We start from the raw sequence: 19,264 nt of genomic DNA, 5'->3' as shown, positions 1-19,264 counted from the left end.
ATTAGGTGTTAATACATTCATTTGATACACAAATGTATCCGCCTGATAATGCAACACGACATCCATGTCTAAATACATGTAAGAATAATAAACAAAAATGAAGACTGATGAAGAATACCTCAATGAACAAAAAGAAACCGAAGACCACTTTAAAAAAAAAATCATAGAACGATACTGGAAATGTAGGAATTACCTGAAATGATTTATAATCCCTTATAGTTTGGTCCCATCTTACGATGCATGAAAACTGACAATTATGGATGTCTGATCCTCCTTATTTATTTCCTTCATTAACTTCAGACATCAGCTTTGAAATACACCATCATAGAAAAATTAGAGTTTGCAATGTAAAAAATTATAGGCAAAAAAGTGGTACAAAAAGAAAATGGAAAAAATCCTAGAGACAAACATTTTCTTAAAATTCAAAAGATTTTATCTTAGATAGATGAAGAACCATTATATATGAATCAGTGAATACAAAGATATGGTTAAACCATATATATGCACCTAGTATTATCTGCCAAGACCACACGTGACATAGTCACAACTACGAAAGGTCTCGAAAAACAATAACTGAGATTATGGTTAAACCATTGTACTGAATTACAAACTCACTAAACAACTGGCCCATACAGACCAAGGGTTAAACACTTTATAAAATGAAAAGAGGCTCAAAACTAATTCTAATAGTTACGTATCCAAGATGCAAACCTTTGAGGTATCTAAACCAAGCAACATTATTCGGAACTAAAGCAAATAAATAAATAAAAAGGTTTGTAACGAAATCGAAAAAGTCCTAACACAGCCTAAATACGAAAGTTATATATTAAGCACATAGTATTTACCTCTCTCTCTTTTGTTGTTGACCATATAAAATCGATTTAGCAATAGAAATGCCGCTTTATTAGATATAATTCATCAAATTTAAAAAAAAAATAACTGAAAAAGGGCTACACATTAACTTATTTTGTAGCGTACTCTACCACAACACTCCTTGGATTTTTCCATGCCAAAGATTAAAAGACCTATATTATTTCAAATCAAGGCAAAAAACAAGATAAACAAAGGAAACTCATTTCATGACCGCATTGATTGGAAGTTATGTGAAATGAAGAAGATAAACAAGATGAATAACATTGTCCAAGATTTTTATTGTTAAAGTCTATATTATTAATTATGGTTGTCTAGTTTTATGTCTTGTAAAATGACTATGACTATTAATGATTAATTCGAAGTTTAATAAATTAAAAAAATTGACTCGTGTTGTTGAAAATTAAGCTCGTATTCTACTAGAAATAACGCTTACCGTAACGGCGCGGCATGAGACGGAATAATTTTTGGTCATAATGACTTGAATAAATATTATAAACTATTATAAGACTTATTTTGACCCATGAGAACTTGAAGGAGGTTACAAATCTTATCTATGATAGTTTTCATAGTTTTTTTCAGGATACCCTAGAAATAACATGTGTCGTAACGACACTTCTTTAATCTGATATATGACTGATGTAAATTTTCTTTCCGACTTTTCAATTGTGTGCGAGATAGGTTTCTAATTCGTTTCAAGCCAAAATAATGTCCATACCTACATTGTAAAATTAGCCATATAAATCATCCAAAAGCCAACACTTAATCATTTAAGTAATAGTACATATATTTATAAATATATATCTCACTTATGCTTTAGAAAAAGGAAAAAAAAAAGTCCCACTTCCCATCAGATTCACATTGCCACCACCAAATACAATTAATGCATATATGACATTATGTATTCATTTAATGTTTTTTTAAATATCTTGAGCTAAAATGTTATCCACTAATTAAAGGTTAATAAATGTGAGTTCATAATGAAATAGGTTACAAAAATGACGACCATCGTATGTTTTTGGATGAGATGATATTGGATGGTCGGATGCAACGTTTGTCTCTCAAAATATTATCCGACCGTACAAAACTCAAAAACCCCTTCTGTTTTGTATTATAGATTCTTAATTCAGTTTTACATTTTAGTTTTAACTAATAAAGTAAGACAAATATTAAAAATGAATACTTAGACTTAAGTTGACTTAAGAAATTGAAACATAAATATTAAATTAAATTATACCTGTGAAACCCTCTTAAAATCTCAAAACAACTTCCAAATATGAAGTTTTTCCGTTGATGTGACGATACTCTGCACAACACCTTTGTTCAAATTACATCATGGTTTCACCATCCCTTATGTTTCGAACCGCATGCTGAACTAAAGCAACATACTTGATCATTTCTTTATTGATTGTATTGAAGCGTTGACTCAACACGTTGGCATAGCAATTTTTGAGGTTCATTAATCCTTCTTGAAATCTCTCAAATATGTTCTTTTTGTAAATGGTTGGGCAGGGACTGCACCACTAATGACAGGATGATCGGTAAGAAAAAACATAATTCCTGTAATTACATTCATCTTCCTCGATAGTAAAATTTCGACTTCACGTTCTTATTTAATTTTGCACATTGGCTTGGCTAACAGCTCTTTGATTTTCGGCAAATGTTGGTTTTCTATGAGCTCTGTCATGTTAAAATATTCGGCCATGCCCTTTAAGAAAATATGAAGAGTGATGAAAAGTATGGAAGATGTGTGAATATAAGAAATTCTAGACAGATTTGTAAATTCTGGTGTGAGTTGAAATGATTTTGAAGTTTAGTATTTGTAAAGGAGACAATTCTAGTCGTATGATAATGAATTGCAGAAAGATGGTCAAGCGATGAGCACTAGAAAGACAAACGGTGGCTTTTTTCTGATCACCGAGAAATGAAACTTTTATTCCTCGTTGGAAAGTCGGTCGTGTATGCCTAAGTGGTATATTTGACACTTTGAACATATATTTTCCACTTTGCCTAAGTGATCATACCCATAATGGGTATAAAAGTGGCAAACCTTGGTGTTTGAAATGTACATAAGAAAGAATAGGCCTTAAGTGCCAAACTTCCTATCGAAAAGTCATTGTTTTCGATTAAATTAAGCTCAAAAATCAGAATTTACTTCAGCGATTCAGTTTCAGTATAACTCTTAGCAACAGTAAAGTTAATTTTTTTGGGTACATTATTTATATGTCTTTACTTTTGTAACCCAAGAAATATGTCCTTTCCCAAAATAAATATATCCCTACTAATTTTAGGAATTATAATACGGAATTATTACATTACTAAAATACCCCCTATATATTTCACATTATACAAGATAAGACACATTAACTTCTCATTTCAGTTACTCGATTTCTCTCACCTACTAACTCTTCTCTCTTGTTCGTTTCCGTCGCTCCCACTTTCAAGATCTGAAAACTGAAAACCATTAATACACTAGCCATTACTCAAAATAAACCATTTGAATAAATCCACTAGCCTCTGATGGAGAACGGAAATTGAAAGTTAACCAGTTGAACGGAACTGTATATCTTTCATCAACAACAGAAAGCAGCGAACAAAAAGATAATCAAGTTTCATTTCGTTTCACTGAAGATTTCAATTTGAACAGGTAAAAAAGCTTTTTATTTTGGTCTTGTTTTGTTAGTTTTGATTTTTGGTTAGAGTTCTTGAGATTTTTGTTAGATTTCGTCAAATCTGATATTCTCTGTGTGGCCAAAACAAGCATGATTTGGTGATTTTGAATGTTTTGCTTCAAATCTTTGTTTTGCTTCAAATCTTTGGATTTTTCTAGGTTGAATATGCTAGTTATGTTGATTTTGAATGTTTTGCTCAGATGCTGAAAAATGTGAGAAGTTGAAAAATGGTGTTTTTCTAGGTTGAATATGCTAGTGATCTCGTATGCAAATTTGTTCAACTGGTAAATGGTTGAAAAATGTGATTCTGGAGGTTTGGTTGGTTTAGATATTTTTGTTCAATTTAGGGGATCAACAATAGTAGTTGATCCAAATAAAAATTGGATCAACAGTAGAAGTCGATCCAATTTAGGGGATAAACAATAGCAGTTGATCCAAATAAAAATAGGATAAACAATAGAAGTTGATCCATTGTATGCAAATTTGTTCTACTGGTAATGTGTTTCTAAAGGATTTTTAGATATTTTTGTATCAACAACAGTAGTTCATCCAAATAAAAAAGGATCAACAGTAGAAGTTGATCCATTTCAGGGGATCAATAACAGTAGTTGATCCATAAACGTTTGCTAGTTATGTTGTTTTCTATTATGAAAATATGAATGCTAACTATAATAATTGTTGAACTCAGGTTGAGAAAACATAATGTTTAAGAGATCACCAAGGATAAAAAAGCAGAATCAAGATGAATATGCCATGCAAGAGATTAAGCAAGCAAAAGAACCAAAACAAAATGCGAAGAACAAGAAGGTAATTGAAGAAGAGGCAACAATAAAGAGGAAGAACGTGAATACAAATGAAGAACAACAACGAAAGGTGAAACACAAGAAGATAGTTGAGGAAGAACCAAAACAATCAGAATCCGAAGAAGAAGGGCAAGGAGAATCAGATGAAGATGATCAAGAGTCGGAAGAAGAGGAAAATAAATCTGAAAAAGAAGCAGAAAAGGGAAACCAAAGAAAGTCCTGAAAGGTAAAAACATAGATTGTAATATTTTTGCAGGTATATCTAACTATGTTGTTTAAAAAATTGAAAACAAAGTGAAAATGATTGAGTTTCATGTATGCAGGCGGGTCAATGGAAAAAGAAAAAAAAATCAAAGCAGAACCACAATGAAAGGTGAAAAACAAGAAGGTAATTGAGGAAGAATCAGAAGAATCAGAATCAGAATCCTATGAAGAAGAGCAAGAAGAATCAGATGAAGAGGATCAAGGGTCAGAAGAAGAGGAAAATAAATCTGAAAAAGAAGAAGCATCAAAAGAGGGCAAACCAGAGAAAGAGCTCAAAGGTAAAAACTATTATTTGAATACTTGTGCTGGTATATAAAATAAGTTGTTTAAAAATCGAAAAGAAAAAAAAAGATTTGAGTTTCATGTATGCAGGCAAGTCAAGAGTGAAAGAAAAAAAATTCAAAGCAGGTCTCCAACCATTGGCTGAAATGGGGAATTTTCTATACAAAAAGTTTGAAGTAGAAGATGAAAATAATAAGAAGAAACCGATATTTGCACAAGCACTGAAGGAATGTCCATTCTGGAACTTAGTCAGCCCATTCTACGTAACAGACATAAGTCAAAAATTATAAATGATAAATGGTTGAAGAAGAATAATCTTGCAATGCAGCTGCTGATGAGTGCATTTAATAAAGAAACCAGAAAGTTCAAATTTGGAGAATCCGAAGAGTGCTCTCTAGAAGCAAGAGATTTCGCTTTGATATTCAAGATGAGAAGACTTATAGAAAGTGAAGAATTGCAGCAGAAACTGAAACCAAAGAAAGGGCTTGACTACAACGACTTTTTAAATAAAAAGTTCAGAATAGAAAAACCAGCAGATTGTCCAGCCGCAATAACGACGAAGGAAGTTGTAAGCAAACTGAAAAAGGCAGCAGAAGATGAGTCTGATCCAGAGCATTTTGTGAGACTTTTTTCTATGTGGTTATGTACGGTTTTCTTATTGCCAAATGCTGGAACTACAAGCTTTCCAAAGAAATTGTTACCTCATATTTTACTAATGGACAAAGTGTCATGGACGGATCGCATTGTAGAATACTTGATTTCGAACTTGACAAAAAAGAAAGGGGGACAAGGAGCTATCGCTGGCTGCACAACTCTCCTAATGGTAAGAAAAAATGTTCATTTCGTAAAAGTAAAATGTTTATTGTTGTAGAGAGTGAAATGCATACTGTTGGATAAAACTAACCTTATTGTTTATATTATGCAGTGTTGGTTCTCCGAACATACCGATAAGTACATCAACAAAGGGAGAATTTTGAAAATTCAACTCCGAGATTCCTACAATGGAACCAGTACACATTGTGCAAGAAGCTTGTATCTGATTTTGGCAAGAAAATCAAAAAGAAGAAAAATGATATGACTTGGTTCCTGCATCAAGTAATTTTTTTTTACTATATTTATCTTTACTATTACAAATGTCCCAGTTTTTTTGTGGATCAATAATGGAAGCTGATCTAAGTGAATGGGGTCAACAACCAATGTTGATCCAGTTTTAGTGTAAGTTTTTTGTGGACCAACCATGGAAGTTGATCCAAGTGAATGGGGTCAACAACCAATGTTGATCCAGTTTTAATGTCTGATTTTTGTGGATCAACAATGGAAGTTGATCCATGTGAATGGGTCAACAATCAATGTCGATCCAGTTTTAGTGTCAGTTTTTTTGTGGATAAACAATGAAAGTTGATCCAAGTGAATGGGGTCAACTACCAATGTTGATCCAGTTTTAGTATCTACACTATTTTGATTTGTATTGATCATGCTTCGCAGTTTCATCAAGACTGTGTTGATCCAGTGTCTATTGATGATAACTATTTAATTGACCTATTGGCACCTGCAAGAGAACTGGAAGAAGGGAGGAATAAGATAAAGGAACTAGAGGAAGAAAACTTGTTTCTTGAATGTGACAAGCACGGAATTCATTACATAGGAAAGGATGAAAGTAAAATTTTTGTCAACAACACGATCTTCTTGAGAAATCTGTATGAGAGAAAGAAAGACAAAGTAGTGTTGCAAGCTGGAGATACGGAGCGACTTGCTGAGATTAACAGGTACATAAAGGAATGGGAAGAAAAAGAAAAGGTATTTCAGGAAGGAATGACAACTACCAAATCAAAGTATACAGGGAAGGAATTTTATGATTTGGAAAATGTGTTCACTCAGAAACAAGATGGAGAATCATCTAGAAAGGGGAATGAAGATGAAATGAACTCTGCAGCGAACGATTAACCAACAGATGGGAATGAAACGAAAGTAAACATGGAAGTCAAAGATTCAGTGGCTGTGAATAATGAAGACACTCAAGAAATGAACGAGTCGTTGTCATATGGAACTCCAAGTACTTTGGGAACTCAAGAAAGGTTTTGGCGGAAGGGTTTTGAAAGTGCAATGAAGATGCAGGAAGAACCGAAAACTAACAAATCTTTGGAGAATTGGAGGGGACGACTTTGATGCGGGAAGAAAAATAAAGGAAGCTGATGATTTAGAACTCAATTTTGTGGTAGAAAACATTGGAATATCCGTTGGAATAGTAGAAGAGAATGATGGCATGTAAATAGAAGAGAAGAATTTGTTTGTTGAACAAAATTATGAGAAGAACAAAGAGGAAGTGGAGGTGCTATTGGTTGTGTATGAAACTCCTCCAATTACAACAATAAAACTAGATGCATCTGGGTATATGCATACAGGTACTACACCGAGTTTCGGTGCAATAATGGACGCAGTAAATGAAAGTCGAACACAAGAAACAGAAGAGGATTGTTCTGACACTACATCAGGAACTGCAATACGGCAAGGGTTGAACCAATTGTATAATGTATATGTAGTTGAAGAGAAAACTGAAGAGGAAGCCGAATTAGAGGAACAATCCAAAGATACAAAAGCATCAGATAGACAACAACAGCAGGTCAGTTCTCTTGTCAAACGGGTGAAGAAAGGAGAAATGCCAAAAAGAAAGACTATAAACTTCGAAGTCAAACACCTCCTAAGCGTAAAAGGGCACAAAGAAAAGGTGGAAAAGGAAAAAAGAAGAAGGGGGAGAATCAAAGGGAAATAATTGACCTCGAAAATTACATTGACGTCACACCACCCGAACCAAAAAACTGATAAATCCACAAAGACTAAAATTGTAGAAATCATGCAGTGAGGAGGAAAAAAAACTCATCCAGCCATTCTTTAAGAATGCAACTGAATGGTATGTAATTCACCTCAGATCACGTAGTTCCTTTTTGGGTTATGCCAGTTCTTTTTAATAACATATTCATTTTTTTTGTTGAAAATGCAGCGACAAAGCTTATAGTTTTTATTTCTGCAATCTTGATTTGGAAGTAATCATTAATGGAAAGCATATAAAGTGTCTAATTAATAATCAAAACACTCACGGTGAGATTATTGATTACTACATCACCATGCTGAAATCAAAGATGGAATCGCCGGATAAACCAGAATATAAGAACCACATTATTCTCTCAACAAATGATTATGTAAGTAACATAAAATCTTGGTTTTATCAAATGGATTGCCATAATAATCTTGGTGATTTTATGTGTGTACAATGGTAGTTGAAATTTATATAGGTGTAAAATTATAGGAACATGAAATTTACTAGTTATGATATGTTGTTCTCTAGTTAAGATGATTTATAATATGGCAAACTAATATATTTGAAAATATATTGATCCAATATTGGGAATCGCAATAGCCTCGAAAAATATAGCAAAGGTAGAGAGATGTGGGATTCCAGAAAATCTAAGGAAAAGTTACACAGGGAATGTTGAGGACACATACCTCATTATACCAATGTGCTTGACTGATCAGGAAGGTGTTGGATACTATTGGGTGGTGCTCGCATAAGTAAAAGGAAAATGGATAGTGTACAACTCTGCAAGGCGCAATCCGGCTTACAATTGGCAGTATCTTGTGATGATAGTACCAATGGCTAAATTGCTGAATGAAATGGGCCACAAATATACAGAGACAAGTAGTGATATAGAGACAAGCTTTTCACACTACAATGTACCAGCACAAGACGAATGCGATTGTGCATTGCACACTTGCATGTACTTGAAGAATTTGGTAAAGCGTGGAAATTGTGAACACCTATCTGACATCACCAACTTGGATGAGAAGTTGAACAAGAAGAGAGTGAAGATTGCAGCAAGAATCTTGGCATAATTGGGTGCATGGAAGAGACCAGAACAACTTCCTGATTCAGCTACTGACTCTGTTAAAAAAATAATCCAACTTCCTAATTCTGCTACTGATTCTATTAAAGAAATAATGCAATACTCAGTTGAACCATTAGAGTGAGCTTGATGTCATAGTCTGTTCATGGTCTGTAAAGAAAATCAAATTGTAGTTTTAAAGAATCTATCTTAGTAAGTAAATCTAATTGTAGGTCTGATTATGAATGAATATATTATTATGAACCATTATGAATGTATTATTGGTATGATTATGAATGAATGTTACAGGTAAAACCATGCCACTTTTTGTTTTGTTTTGTGTGTCAACAACCATTGTTGATCCATTTAAGTTGGATTAACAACTGCAGTTGATACCATTTATATAAGTATGTTTCCTATAAAATCAATAAACCTGTAACCTACCAACTGACATATACTTAAGAAACAAAAGAATAAAATTCATAAAAACAAATAAGAATGTATGTCATTAAAAAAAATAACAAGTCCAAACCAAAAAAGCATAAAAAAAAGCCAACTAGTCAGAAACCTAAAATAAGTTGTTCAGAATATGAAAACACCAAAAACACTTCAGAACAACATCCTCTTCAAGAAGTTGATCATCTCGGAATGAGACTCCTTGCGAAACTTGGTGCACGAGGAGCCAAAGGAGCTCTGCGACATGTTCGACGGTTGTGAAAGGTGAGCATCTCACGTTGACCACACAACCTTTTCACGACAACCCCTATACCTAACACCTTTAGGCATTCCACCTCGTTATCAACCACCATTGGGAGGCAAAACATACCCATTTTCATTAATTCCAGGTGGCTTCTCAGAGTCAGGTATAAGATATATGGGTCGAGAGTACAACCTTCTATGGTAATCAGAAGTATAGTAAGGGATGATGTACTTGTACGGTTCATCATTTCCAATATGTAACATTGCTTTCATTGCATGAGTGCAAGGAAAGCTATGTTTTTTCCACCATTTGCAGCTGCAAGTCCTAGAATCCAAGTCGCAGTATGCTTTCATGTTAGAGAAATAATATCAAATACTTTCTCACTTGATCTCTGAAACTTGTATGAACGGCAGTCTTTTATCCTCTTGTTAAACCTTGCTTGCATACGAGGAGTAAGCCTTGTAGTCCACTTGCTAGACTCCAATAACCTCTTGTAATTCTGCTCCATTACCTTAATACGAATAACATCGACAAGCTCAAGTGCTGGAAGCGGCTTTATCATGCTTAATAAAGTTATTAAAACTCTCAGCAATATTAGATGTGTTCTCACCCCACCTTTCTACTAGAAATGCATGAGAAGCCCAATTCTCGAATGAAATCTTCATCATCCAAGCAACCACTGAATTCAACTTAAGATTACTCATACTCTTCGCAGCAGCATAAATTTTTTCCTTTGTTAATGCAGTGTAACACTCTTCGAATAACTTGACTGCAGTTTGTGTACTCTTGCCCTTTGGAACAAGAATATTTCCTTTCATATGATACAAATAGTACGAATGGTAAGCATTTGGGAAGACTTCAGGCACATGCTTCAAAATGTCGTTTCCACAATCTGATATGATGGTCAGTGGACGATCTTCACGAATAATGCCCTTCAAATTGGAACCATTGCCAACTCTCACCATTTTCACAGGGAACCATTCCAAATGCAGCTGGATAGATCTCTACAACAAAAAAACAAAAATAAGTGACCAAAAACTGAAATACAATTTGGCACCAGTAACTAGTGTCAACAACAAAGTTGATCCATTTCAGTTGGATCAACAACAGAAGTTGATCCATGCTGATGGATCAACGGTAGAAGTTGATTCAAAACAAAAAATAGATTTAGGAACAAGTTGGTTACCAAACCACTAAAAATCCAAAAACAAAAAACATGCTAATTAAAAAAAAAGAATTCTAACTAGTAAATGAGTAAAAAGTTTAAAGTGGTAATTGAATTAATATATATCCTTAAACATACATGGATACAAAATGAAAAAGAGTCAAAAGTTAAAAGTCATACCTTGGTTTCCAGTTTTGCCGCAAGCAACCATAAGACCACCTTTGAACTTCCCAGTGAGAAAGGTACAATCGATAAATAGCATCGGACGTCAGTAATTGTTGAAACCAGTTATGGAAGCTTCAAAAGCAACAAAAAACCTTTAGAACTGACGCGTCACACTATTATACTCAAAATTGACGACACTTCCAGGATTGTACTGTTAAATGGCATCTTTATACCAGACAAAGTATGAATAGGACTTGATGTCATCACCCCAAAGAAATTGCTTGGTGAATTGTAAACCATGGTATGCCTGACTATACGTGAGGTCAACTCCATATTCCATTCGGATTAAATCTATAACATCATAAGCAGTCTTCTTCTTCTTCGATGTTCGTAAATCATCTGACAATATATTCTTCATAAACGATTTTCTCATCCGAACTTTTGATGGATCAGAACAAGCTAAACTACATGAATGCTCTGCAATATATCTCTTGCATTGGAATACACCATTTGATTTGGCAAGGATAGATGCGTGAAACCTCCAGCGACAATTTTCCTCCTCCTTGAACTTGCACTCCACAGTGTATCGTTCAAAGTCACTCTTAACTAAATTGTATTTGCGACCACTACATATTTCATACTTTATAAAATAGTCCTTAACTTCAAAATTGCCACCTTCAAACAACTGCGCTACTCCAGTTAATATGTTGACCCAAGCATCATATTTCTTCGGGACCTTTTTGATCAAACACGCATCATTAGTGACGTCTTCCACAACAACTACATCATAGCTGGAAATACAACTTGATGATGACGAAGAAGCAGGAGCAGAAGAAGATGATGAAGAAATAGAATCAACACAAGTCCTTAACTGTGTTTTAAACTTCAACAAGTCAATCTCTTGTGAGCTGCAGTAGTGAATGAAAAACCTCAAATCCAAATCGTGATTGATGACATTTGAAATCCCATCTACAGTGTAACCAAAAAGTTTGAGGTCTTCAGGAACATAAGGCCACTTTTGTTTCACCACACTTATCATCTCCTTGACAGTAGTTGATCCTGAAACAAGATGCGAGACGGTCTGATTGCAAAATTTGAACTCTGCAACCACCATCTTTGGCCTGCAACAACCATAACATATATAGTGGTGTTCATAAATTTGGATCAACAACCAAAGCTGACACACATGTTCTGAAAATAATCACAGTTTTTTGGGTCAACAATCACAGTTGATCCAATAAATATGTGTAAACAATCACAATTGATCCAATAAATCTGTGTAGCAATCATAGTTTTTTGGGTCAACAATGATAATTGATCCAATAAATATGTGTAAACAATAACTGTTGATCCAATAAATCTGTGTAAGCAATCATAGTTTTTTGGGTCAACAATGACAGTTGATCCAATAAATATGTGTAAACAATAACAGTTGATCCAATAAATCTGTGTAATAAATCTGTTTAAAAGATAGTTAAAGCATGAATTTCACTGCAAACCAAAAAGGAAACAGCCTAAACTACCCTAAGTTACAAATAGTATTACTTCGCACCTCACTCGGGGCCCACGCCCCTCGTGAAAGTTAAATTCAATGTAGAATGTGAGAAACCTAAAATAAAAGCTAAATAATGAAAATAAATGATGCATAATGATTACCTGTAACCTACAAAAGAAATAAAAACACAAGATAAAAGCATATTGTGTTCAGAAACTTGGATCAACAACAACAGTTGACCCAAAAAATCATCACAGTTTTTGTATCAACAACCAAAGTTGATCCAAAAGAATATGTCCATTTCATCACAAACATAATCAGTAGAGTGTCTAAATTTCTTCACAAACAAGATTCATATAGTAAGTGATTCGTCAACGTCTAAGCATTTACCATTATCATACAAATAAAAATTGAAAAAATATAAATCGTACATGTTTAAGAGATGAATCAGGATCTCGATATCAAACTATATCAATATCAACCAATCAATCTAATGGAATAACCACGAAATCAATGTTCCAACATAAATCACTATCTCTGCAAACAACAACAAAAAACAAACACTGAAAACAAAAGTTGACAATGAAATCTATGAAACGAACATGCAATCATCAAAAACAACTTTATGAATCTTCAAATAAACATTAACATTACCAATTTGTTTCAGAAAACAGATCTAGTGGTTTCTGTTGATTAAAAATAATTGAAATACGGATTCCAAATATTTGATTCTGTTGATTAATGAAGAATAAGAAGGAGGAGAAGAATAATTTAAATATCCGTTTGCGACTCTCGTAGATTTCACAGAAAAAAATTCAATTTTTTTTCGATTCTCAGCTCGTCTGCAGCTCCTTTGCAGCTCCGCTGTCTCTCTTTCAGTTTTCAATTTCTGTTTATAACTGAAATTTAATTTTGTTATCCAAATATATATTGGGGGTATATTTGGAAGTCCCTAATTTGTTGTTGGGCCCATGATGGGCTTGTACAAGGAGAGAGATATATTTATTGTGTGATAAGGATATTTGTAAAACCCATCAAAAGTAAGGATATATATTCAATTACCACAATTTTTTTCACTTGAACTTTTTATTTATGGCTAGTAAAGTTAATTTTTGTTTCCAACATCCAAACATGTCATAAAATTATGATGAAATAAGTTATTTAGGTCTGTTCTTATGTACATACCGAATGACATAATTTGTCATTTTTGCTTCCACCACGGGTGTCGGAAATTGGTGTGATAGAGTGACTAACGAGCAATCAAGTCTTAATTATTGAATGATATAAAAGAGTACTCGTTGGTCAGTTCAACGCCATCCATGTAAAGACTATTGTTTGACGTTGTGGTCGTCGCTCTGTGTTTCATCATTCAAAGTTTCATATTTTATCCCTTATAATTATTTAGTTCCAAAATCAACTCACACCTCTTCCATACTATTCATAACTTTTCTAATTTTTCAAAAAAAAATTTCTTTAAAAAACAAATTAAAATACGAACATGGCTGAGTTTATAGAAAGCTAACATGCCACCAAAAATCAAAGATTTGTTAACCAGGTGGATGTGCGAAATCAAATAAGAAGGTGGAGTGCCAAATTTACTATTGGAAAAGATGAGCGTATTTACAGGAATTGTGTTTTTTTACTCAACATCCTACCGTTAGTGCACTCCAAGCCATGCCATTTTGGGAAAACATATTTTAAAATTTCAAGAAGAAAGAATGAACCTCCACAATCGTGATGCGAATGCGTTGAACCTTCATTTCTTGTAATCAATAAGGAGGTTAATTTGTATATTGCTATGGTAATACGAGCGGGTCCGAACATAAGGCACTGGTAAATTCCCGATAGATCTTGAACAAAACTGTTGGACAGAGTGGCTCCACAATATGGAAGTTGTTATCATATTTTAAGAACGCGCGATTGGGGGATAGTTAAATTAATTGGGGGATAGAGGAAAAGGACAAAAACATAATTTAAATAGTAAATCAAGGTCACCCCCTATCCGGGTAATTTATATAATATCTAATCTACCCCTCACTAATCATGTTTAGTGGTTAGTTAGGTTAATAGATTAGTTTGATAATAATTAGATTAAATCATTACCATTGAATTTGTTTATGTAACAACATTAAATCAAGATATTTATGATCATGAAGGTTTAGGTGAAGAACCAACCCAGGAAGCAAACAAGATGAACATACAAGTGCTCCAATTACTCATACTTAGTATTGAAATTTGATTTTTTTTCATTGAATTCGCCATTGTTACGCCTGTAAAACTCAACCGGCATGGTAAAAGTATGAATACCATGCCAGCAGGGACCAAATCGGCATGGTTTCATACTTTCACCATACCGATACACAATATCCCCCAATTTTGAAATTTTAAGTACACTGCCGGCACAGAAAGTTCATTATCAAGCATGCTGGTAGTGATGTCGGCATGGTACATTTCTTAACTTTGTGCGCCAACACATGATGCAAATTTCCCAGAGACTTCAGTTTTTTTCACTTGGATATCGGCATTGATAGATTTTTATCGAGCATGCCGACAATTGATATTTTCGGCATGGTATTCATACTGAAAACAGTGTCGGCATAGTAAAACGACATGGTGTTCAAACTAAAACTATGATGGTACGCAAAACCAACATTGTATTCATCATGGATACAATGCCGATATTAACTGAGAGTGAAAATCTTCAGTTACAATTTTTGACTCAAACCTAAACAAATTATTTTAAAACAAATCGATGATTATGTTTTTTTCAAGGAGGCATATGTATATATATACATACATATATATATAATTGATTAATCACCGATTTTTTTTTTAAACAACGATAAGACCGCGATGATGGAGAAAATAAAAATCATAGAGAGGAGCCGCTGGCAGAGAAGGGGAAGAAAAGGGAAGGAAAAGAGAAGTTAAAATACTAAAGAGTATTTTAGTATTTTCATACCCAAAAGTCACCCCTTAGCCGAAACTATTGGATATGGATATTAATTCATATTCCCCAATTAGTTTTAGTATCCCCCGATTGCATGTTTTATTTTAAGAGTATTTCCCAAATATAACCTGTTTTTATGTTTTAGTTTCTAAATTGTCAACTCAAGTCTAAATGTAAGTAAGTATACTTCTCTCTTTATCTCCTCGCTTCAGAAAAATCTCCTCAAACTGAACTTTTTCTTTCCCAGATTTCTCCTCTTTGAAGAAGATTTGGGAAGATAATATCTTATCAATCTTTGGCATGCAAACTTCCTATCTATTTTCTTTTCTTTCTTGTTTCTACACTAAATATTTAGTTCGGTTTTGTTTTCTTTTTTACTTTTTAGATCAATCTTAAACCTGTGTTGTTGGGGTTTTACTAGGGATTTGTTAAGTTTGTTTTGAAGATGATCAGAAGCACAAGAAGCAACATCAAAAGACCTCTAACACCACCAACATCAAGAACTTTTCCTAAGACACCTGCAGCAACAAGAACACCAACAACACATAGATTCAGAAAACCGAGTTGGATGAAGCCTCGGGACATATCCAGTACGATTCATCCCTAGGATAACCAATTTTGCTTATTTGTGTTACCTGTACTTTTGTATGTATGGAAAAACCATTGACTGTTGGTGGGATCTATGTATCTTATTACTCCATTGTCAATTGTGTTATTGTAGATTTGAAGAAACATTGAGAAATGATTGGATCTTCGGATACTAATATATGTGCTATAGATTTGCTTAATGATATGGATGTGATATTCTTAATCCAGGTCAGGCCATTTAAACTAGCCTTGTTACTTATGAATCTGAATAGGATTGGTAGATGTTTTCTTGAAAATAGGCTACCTGTTGATGTTGTAAAATGGTGTAACTGTGTTGGTTGTATGCTTGATGAATCTAGGTTTGTTTTTAATCCCCTGGTCAGTCTTGTAACCGAGCTGACTCGCCGTAACGGTTATTTTATTAATATATGAAGCTTTAAACATAAATAAACAAAAAGTATAAATGTAAGTTTTAATTAATTAATTTATTTTTTTATTTTTATTTTGATAATCAACCATTAGTATTTCATTCCACTAAGAAACGTTTACATGATGGTTTTCGAGAAAAATAAGTACATCATAAACATGAAACAAATACAACGAAAGATGTAAAACGTAATAAATCACGAAGAGAAAAAGCGATCTACAAAAGTAGCACCCAAATCTTATACGGAGAGATCGGAGAGGGAATGGTACTCGAAATCACAGTTCGACCATTTTGATTGATTTTCTTTTAGGAAAAAAGATACTCTTATTAGAGAGGAGTGATTTTTTCAAAAACTCATGTATAACGAGAAGCACGAAAACCTTAGATCTATTATTCTGTTGAAGAAGAACTTGGTTTTTCCTCCGTCGAATCATCGATGTACTTGTATCCAAAAAAAATGAATCACGAACAAATATAAAAAGAAACACTATAAATGTGTAGATGATCGAATCATTCTACCAGCGAAGAAAATTACAGAAAAAGGATGAGACAACTCTTAGATAACGTCAACTCTATAAAATAAAATTAAAAACAACCAATATTGGCTTAGACCTAGCTCTTTAAGGACTAGACATGAGCAAAGGAGGAAGAAGATGATGAGTTTTTTTCCTAGGTTTTTGAGAAGGTGAGAGAAGAGACAGAAGAAAAAAAATGGATTTTCTAATTTATTAGTTAAACTATATGTGCACCCGTGCGGTGCAGGACTCAAATTGGTTGCCCAAGTCTTAAACGTACATAGCCAATGCATCATTTTTTTAGATTTGAGACTATTTAAACCTGTGCAATTATTAATATGTATTCTAAACTTTGTAAAACAATTCCTATTGATTTGAATATTCTCTACGGAACTAGAAGTTCTAGAAATTGAACTTGATTCAGCTTTTAATCACAACAAAGCATTTTTACCTAAACCATATTATTAATGTATGTTCTAATTTATTGTAAGTGTGAAATAAGAATATAAGCTTAATCTTCGACATTACTTGTTGAATTATATATAAGTCAAATTTTCAAATTTATAAACAAGTGGAATTTTACAACATGTAAACTTGGAATTTATATTGCTCCATTTATGTCTAGACATTAACGATTTAAAATAAAAAGCTTTAGATTTTTTTTTGGAGAATCTTCTTCATCTTATTCTCCTTATTCATATCACATAACTTCCATGCTCTCATGATTTATTTGAATTACTTAGCGACCAGAACATGAGAATAAATATGTTGTATAGCATCTCTTAACAAAAAAGAGGCACAATATCATCTTCGTCCATCCAACTTATCCTGTACTATTTAACTGGTGAGGTGAAACTGCTGGACGGAAAGGATGGGGTGGATTTGATAGTGGTGAAGATAATTGGTATAGGGCAGCTGCAAATAAATAAATAAATCCTGGATCAAACATAAATAAAATACATGAATAGTAATACCTAACGGCTAATTATTAGTTAGTCATGCATCTCAGATTTAACTAACTAAAGATCAAACTATCTTTACATCACATGCGATTATAAAGTACGTACTTGTATTGATGGCTATTAGGAGGATGGAAGCTGTAAGGAGAAGTATGGTGATTTTTATCATTGGCCGACTTCTTTGTCTTCCAGTTAAGGACGCCATTGCTCTGAAACAAAATGAGTTGCACTTACGCGTATAACTTTTATTTTCGTTCGGCTTTTAACATAGGGGCTAGTGTTTGGTCCCCTGGTAGGGTCATTAGAGAAGAATAAGAAAATAAATGTGTGATGGGAAACTACCGGACACGGCGGCTCAGTTACTTCTGATAAGTCTTCAGTCTTGTACAATTACAAATTGTGGCTATGGTTGTTGCTGGGTACACTTCCAAATCCTAGTTTAATTGGCGGCCATCGGAATTAATTGGGGCCATGCATTAGAGGACAAAAAAGATCACCAGAACCTAATTTGGATCACCCCTTATAAAAATATTTTTTAAATGGCTAAAATGCCCCTAAATGATTAGTGTTAAAATTTAATTAATTAGTGATAATCTTAATTAATTAGTGATAATTTTACTTAATTAGAGTTTAATTTTTTTCCAGATTTTTTGTCTGCAATTTTTAGTCTAACTTTTTTTTTGCCCAGATAGTATGAAAAATTGTCAAGGTATTAAAAATTTTCATTGACGACTCTCAATAGTCGTTAATGTTTAGACTGTTTAAGTGACGACTCTAAACTGTCGAAGATTCATTAATGACGGAAATGTACGACAGTTTTGGGTCGTCATAAAAATGATTAATTCCCTGACGACCCTTTGGAAGGGTCGTTACTGTTCTAGTTACGCATTTGACGATTTAAACAGTCGTTAATGTTTTAGAAATGTCGTTATAGACTGTCGTTAATCTCTAAAAAGAGTCGTTAGCGTATGACAATTTAGAGTCGTTATTGTTTTCATCATGATGTATATGACGACCCTAAACTGTCGTTAATGTCGGTGAAGGGTCGTTACTTGAAAAAAATAATATTAATTAAGGGTAAAATAGTATATTCATCTTCCGATTTTTATATCCCTGAAAAATTTGGGAGGCAAACAAAATTCCATGGCCCCCAATTGGAAGTTATGGCCCCCAATTAAACTAGGTTCCAAATACTGTACGAAATCAACTATATCATGAGAATAAGATCATGAAATTAACAAGGTTGCTAATGGGAGTATCATTTTATTTGGGGTGTACCAATATACACATGGGATAAAAACGCAATTTCCTTTGGATTGGTATACCCCGAGCAATGTGACGCCCCCCACTAGTAGCCTTGGAGAATAAGAAGGAAAGGGATCCGCTCATGGCCTCGGATTCTATGGCTGGTTAGTATGTAAACTCTATAAATAGAGATTGTACCCATATAATAAGATTTTTCCATTTTTCCTCCCTTCTATTTTGTATCTTCTTCTCTATTTTCTCCATTTCGCAACACGCCATCAACAAC

General features: G+C 33.7%; 1 protein-coding gene and 1 long non-coding RNA gene across 2 annotated transcripts; both read right to left on the bottom strand.

Annotated features, from left to right (window-relative positions):
* Positions 1 to 10,005: 10,005 nt before the first annotated feature.
* LOC113291870 lies at positions 10,006 to 11,913 on the bottom strand. The gene is made up of 4 exons (XM_026541354.1): positions 11,033 to 11,913; positions 10,815 to 10,931; positions 10,656 to 10,662; positions 10,006 to 10,473 (listed from the first exon to the last, which is right to left on the bottom strand). The coding sequence occupies exons 1-4, from the start codon at positions 11,911 to 11,913 to the stop codon at positions 10,006 to 10,008; spliced, it is 1,473 nt and encodes a 490-aa protein (XP_026397139.1).
* A 5,448-nt stretch (positions 11,914 to 17,361) lies between these two features.
* On the bottom strand, positions 17,362 to 17,988 carry LOC113286464. Its single transcript, XR_003329308.1, has 2 exons — positions 17,842 to 17,988; positions 17,362 to 17,689 (listed from the first exon to the last, which is right to left on the bottom strand). It is a non-coding gene; the product is annotated as an uncharacterized LOC113286464 (long non-coding RNA).
* Between the last annotated feature and the right edge of the window lie 1,276 nt (positions 17,989 to 19,264).

The sequence above is a fragment of the Papaver somniferum genome, chromosome 6 (assembly GCF_003573695.1).
Source record: "Papaver somniferum cultivar HN1 chromosome 6, ASM357369v1, whole genome shotgun sequence".
NCBI lineage: Eukaryota > Viridiplantae > Streptophyta > Magnoliopsida > Ranunculales > Papaveraceae > Papaver > Papaver somniferum.
Note: the sequence above shows the minus strand (reverse complement) of the source record. Positions and strands in the feature narration are given on the sequence as shown.

What these genes read in the sequence shown, in the direction of transcription:
- LOC113291870 (XM_026541354.1), bottom strand. Translation starts at nt 11,913, where the DNA reads ATGGTGGTTGCAGAGTTCAAATTTTGCAATCAGACCGTCTCGCATCTT. An exon ending in TCCTATTCATACTTTGTCTG is followed by an intron (nt 10,932 to 11,032) that starts GTATAAAGATGC and finishes TTGCTTTTGAAG; the next exon opens with CTTCCATAACTGGTTTCAAC.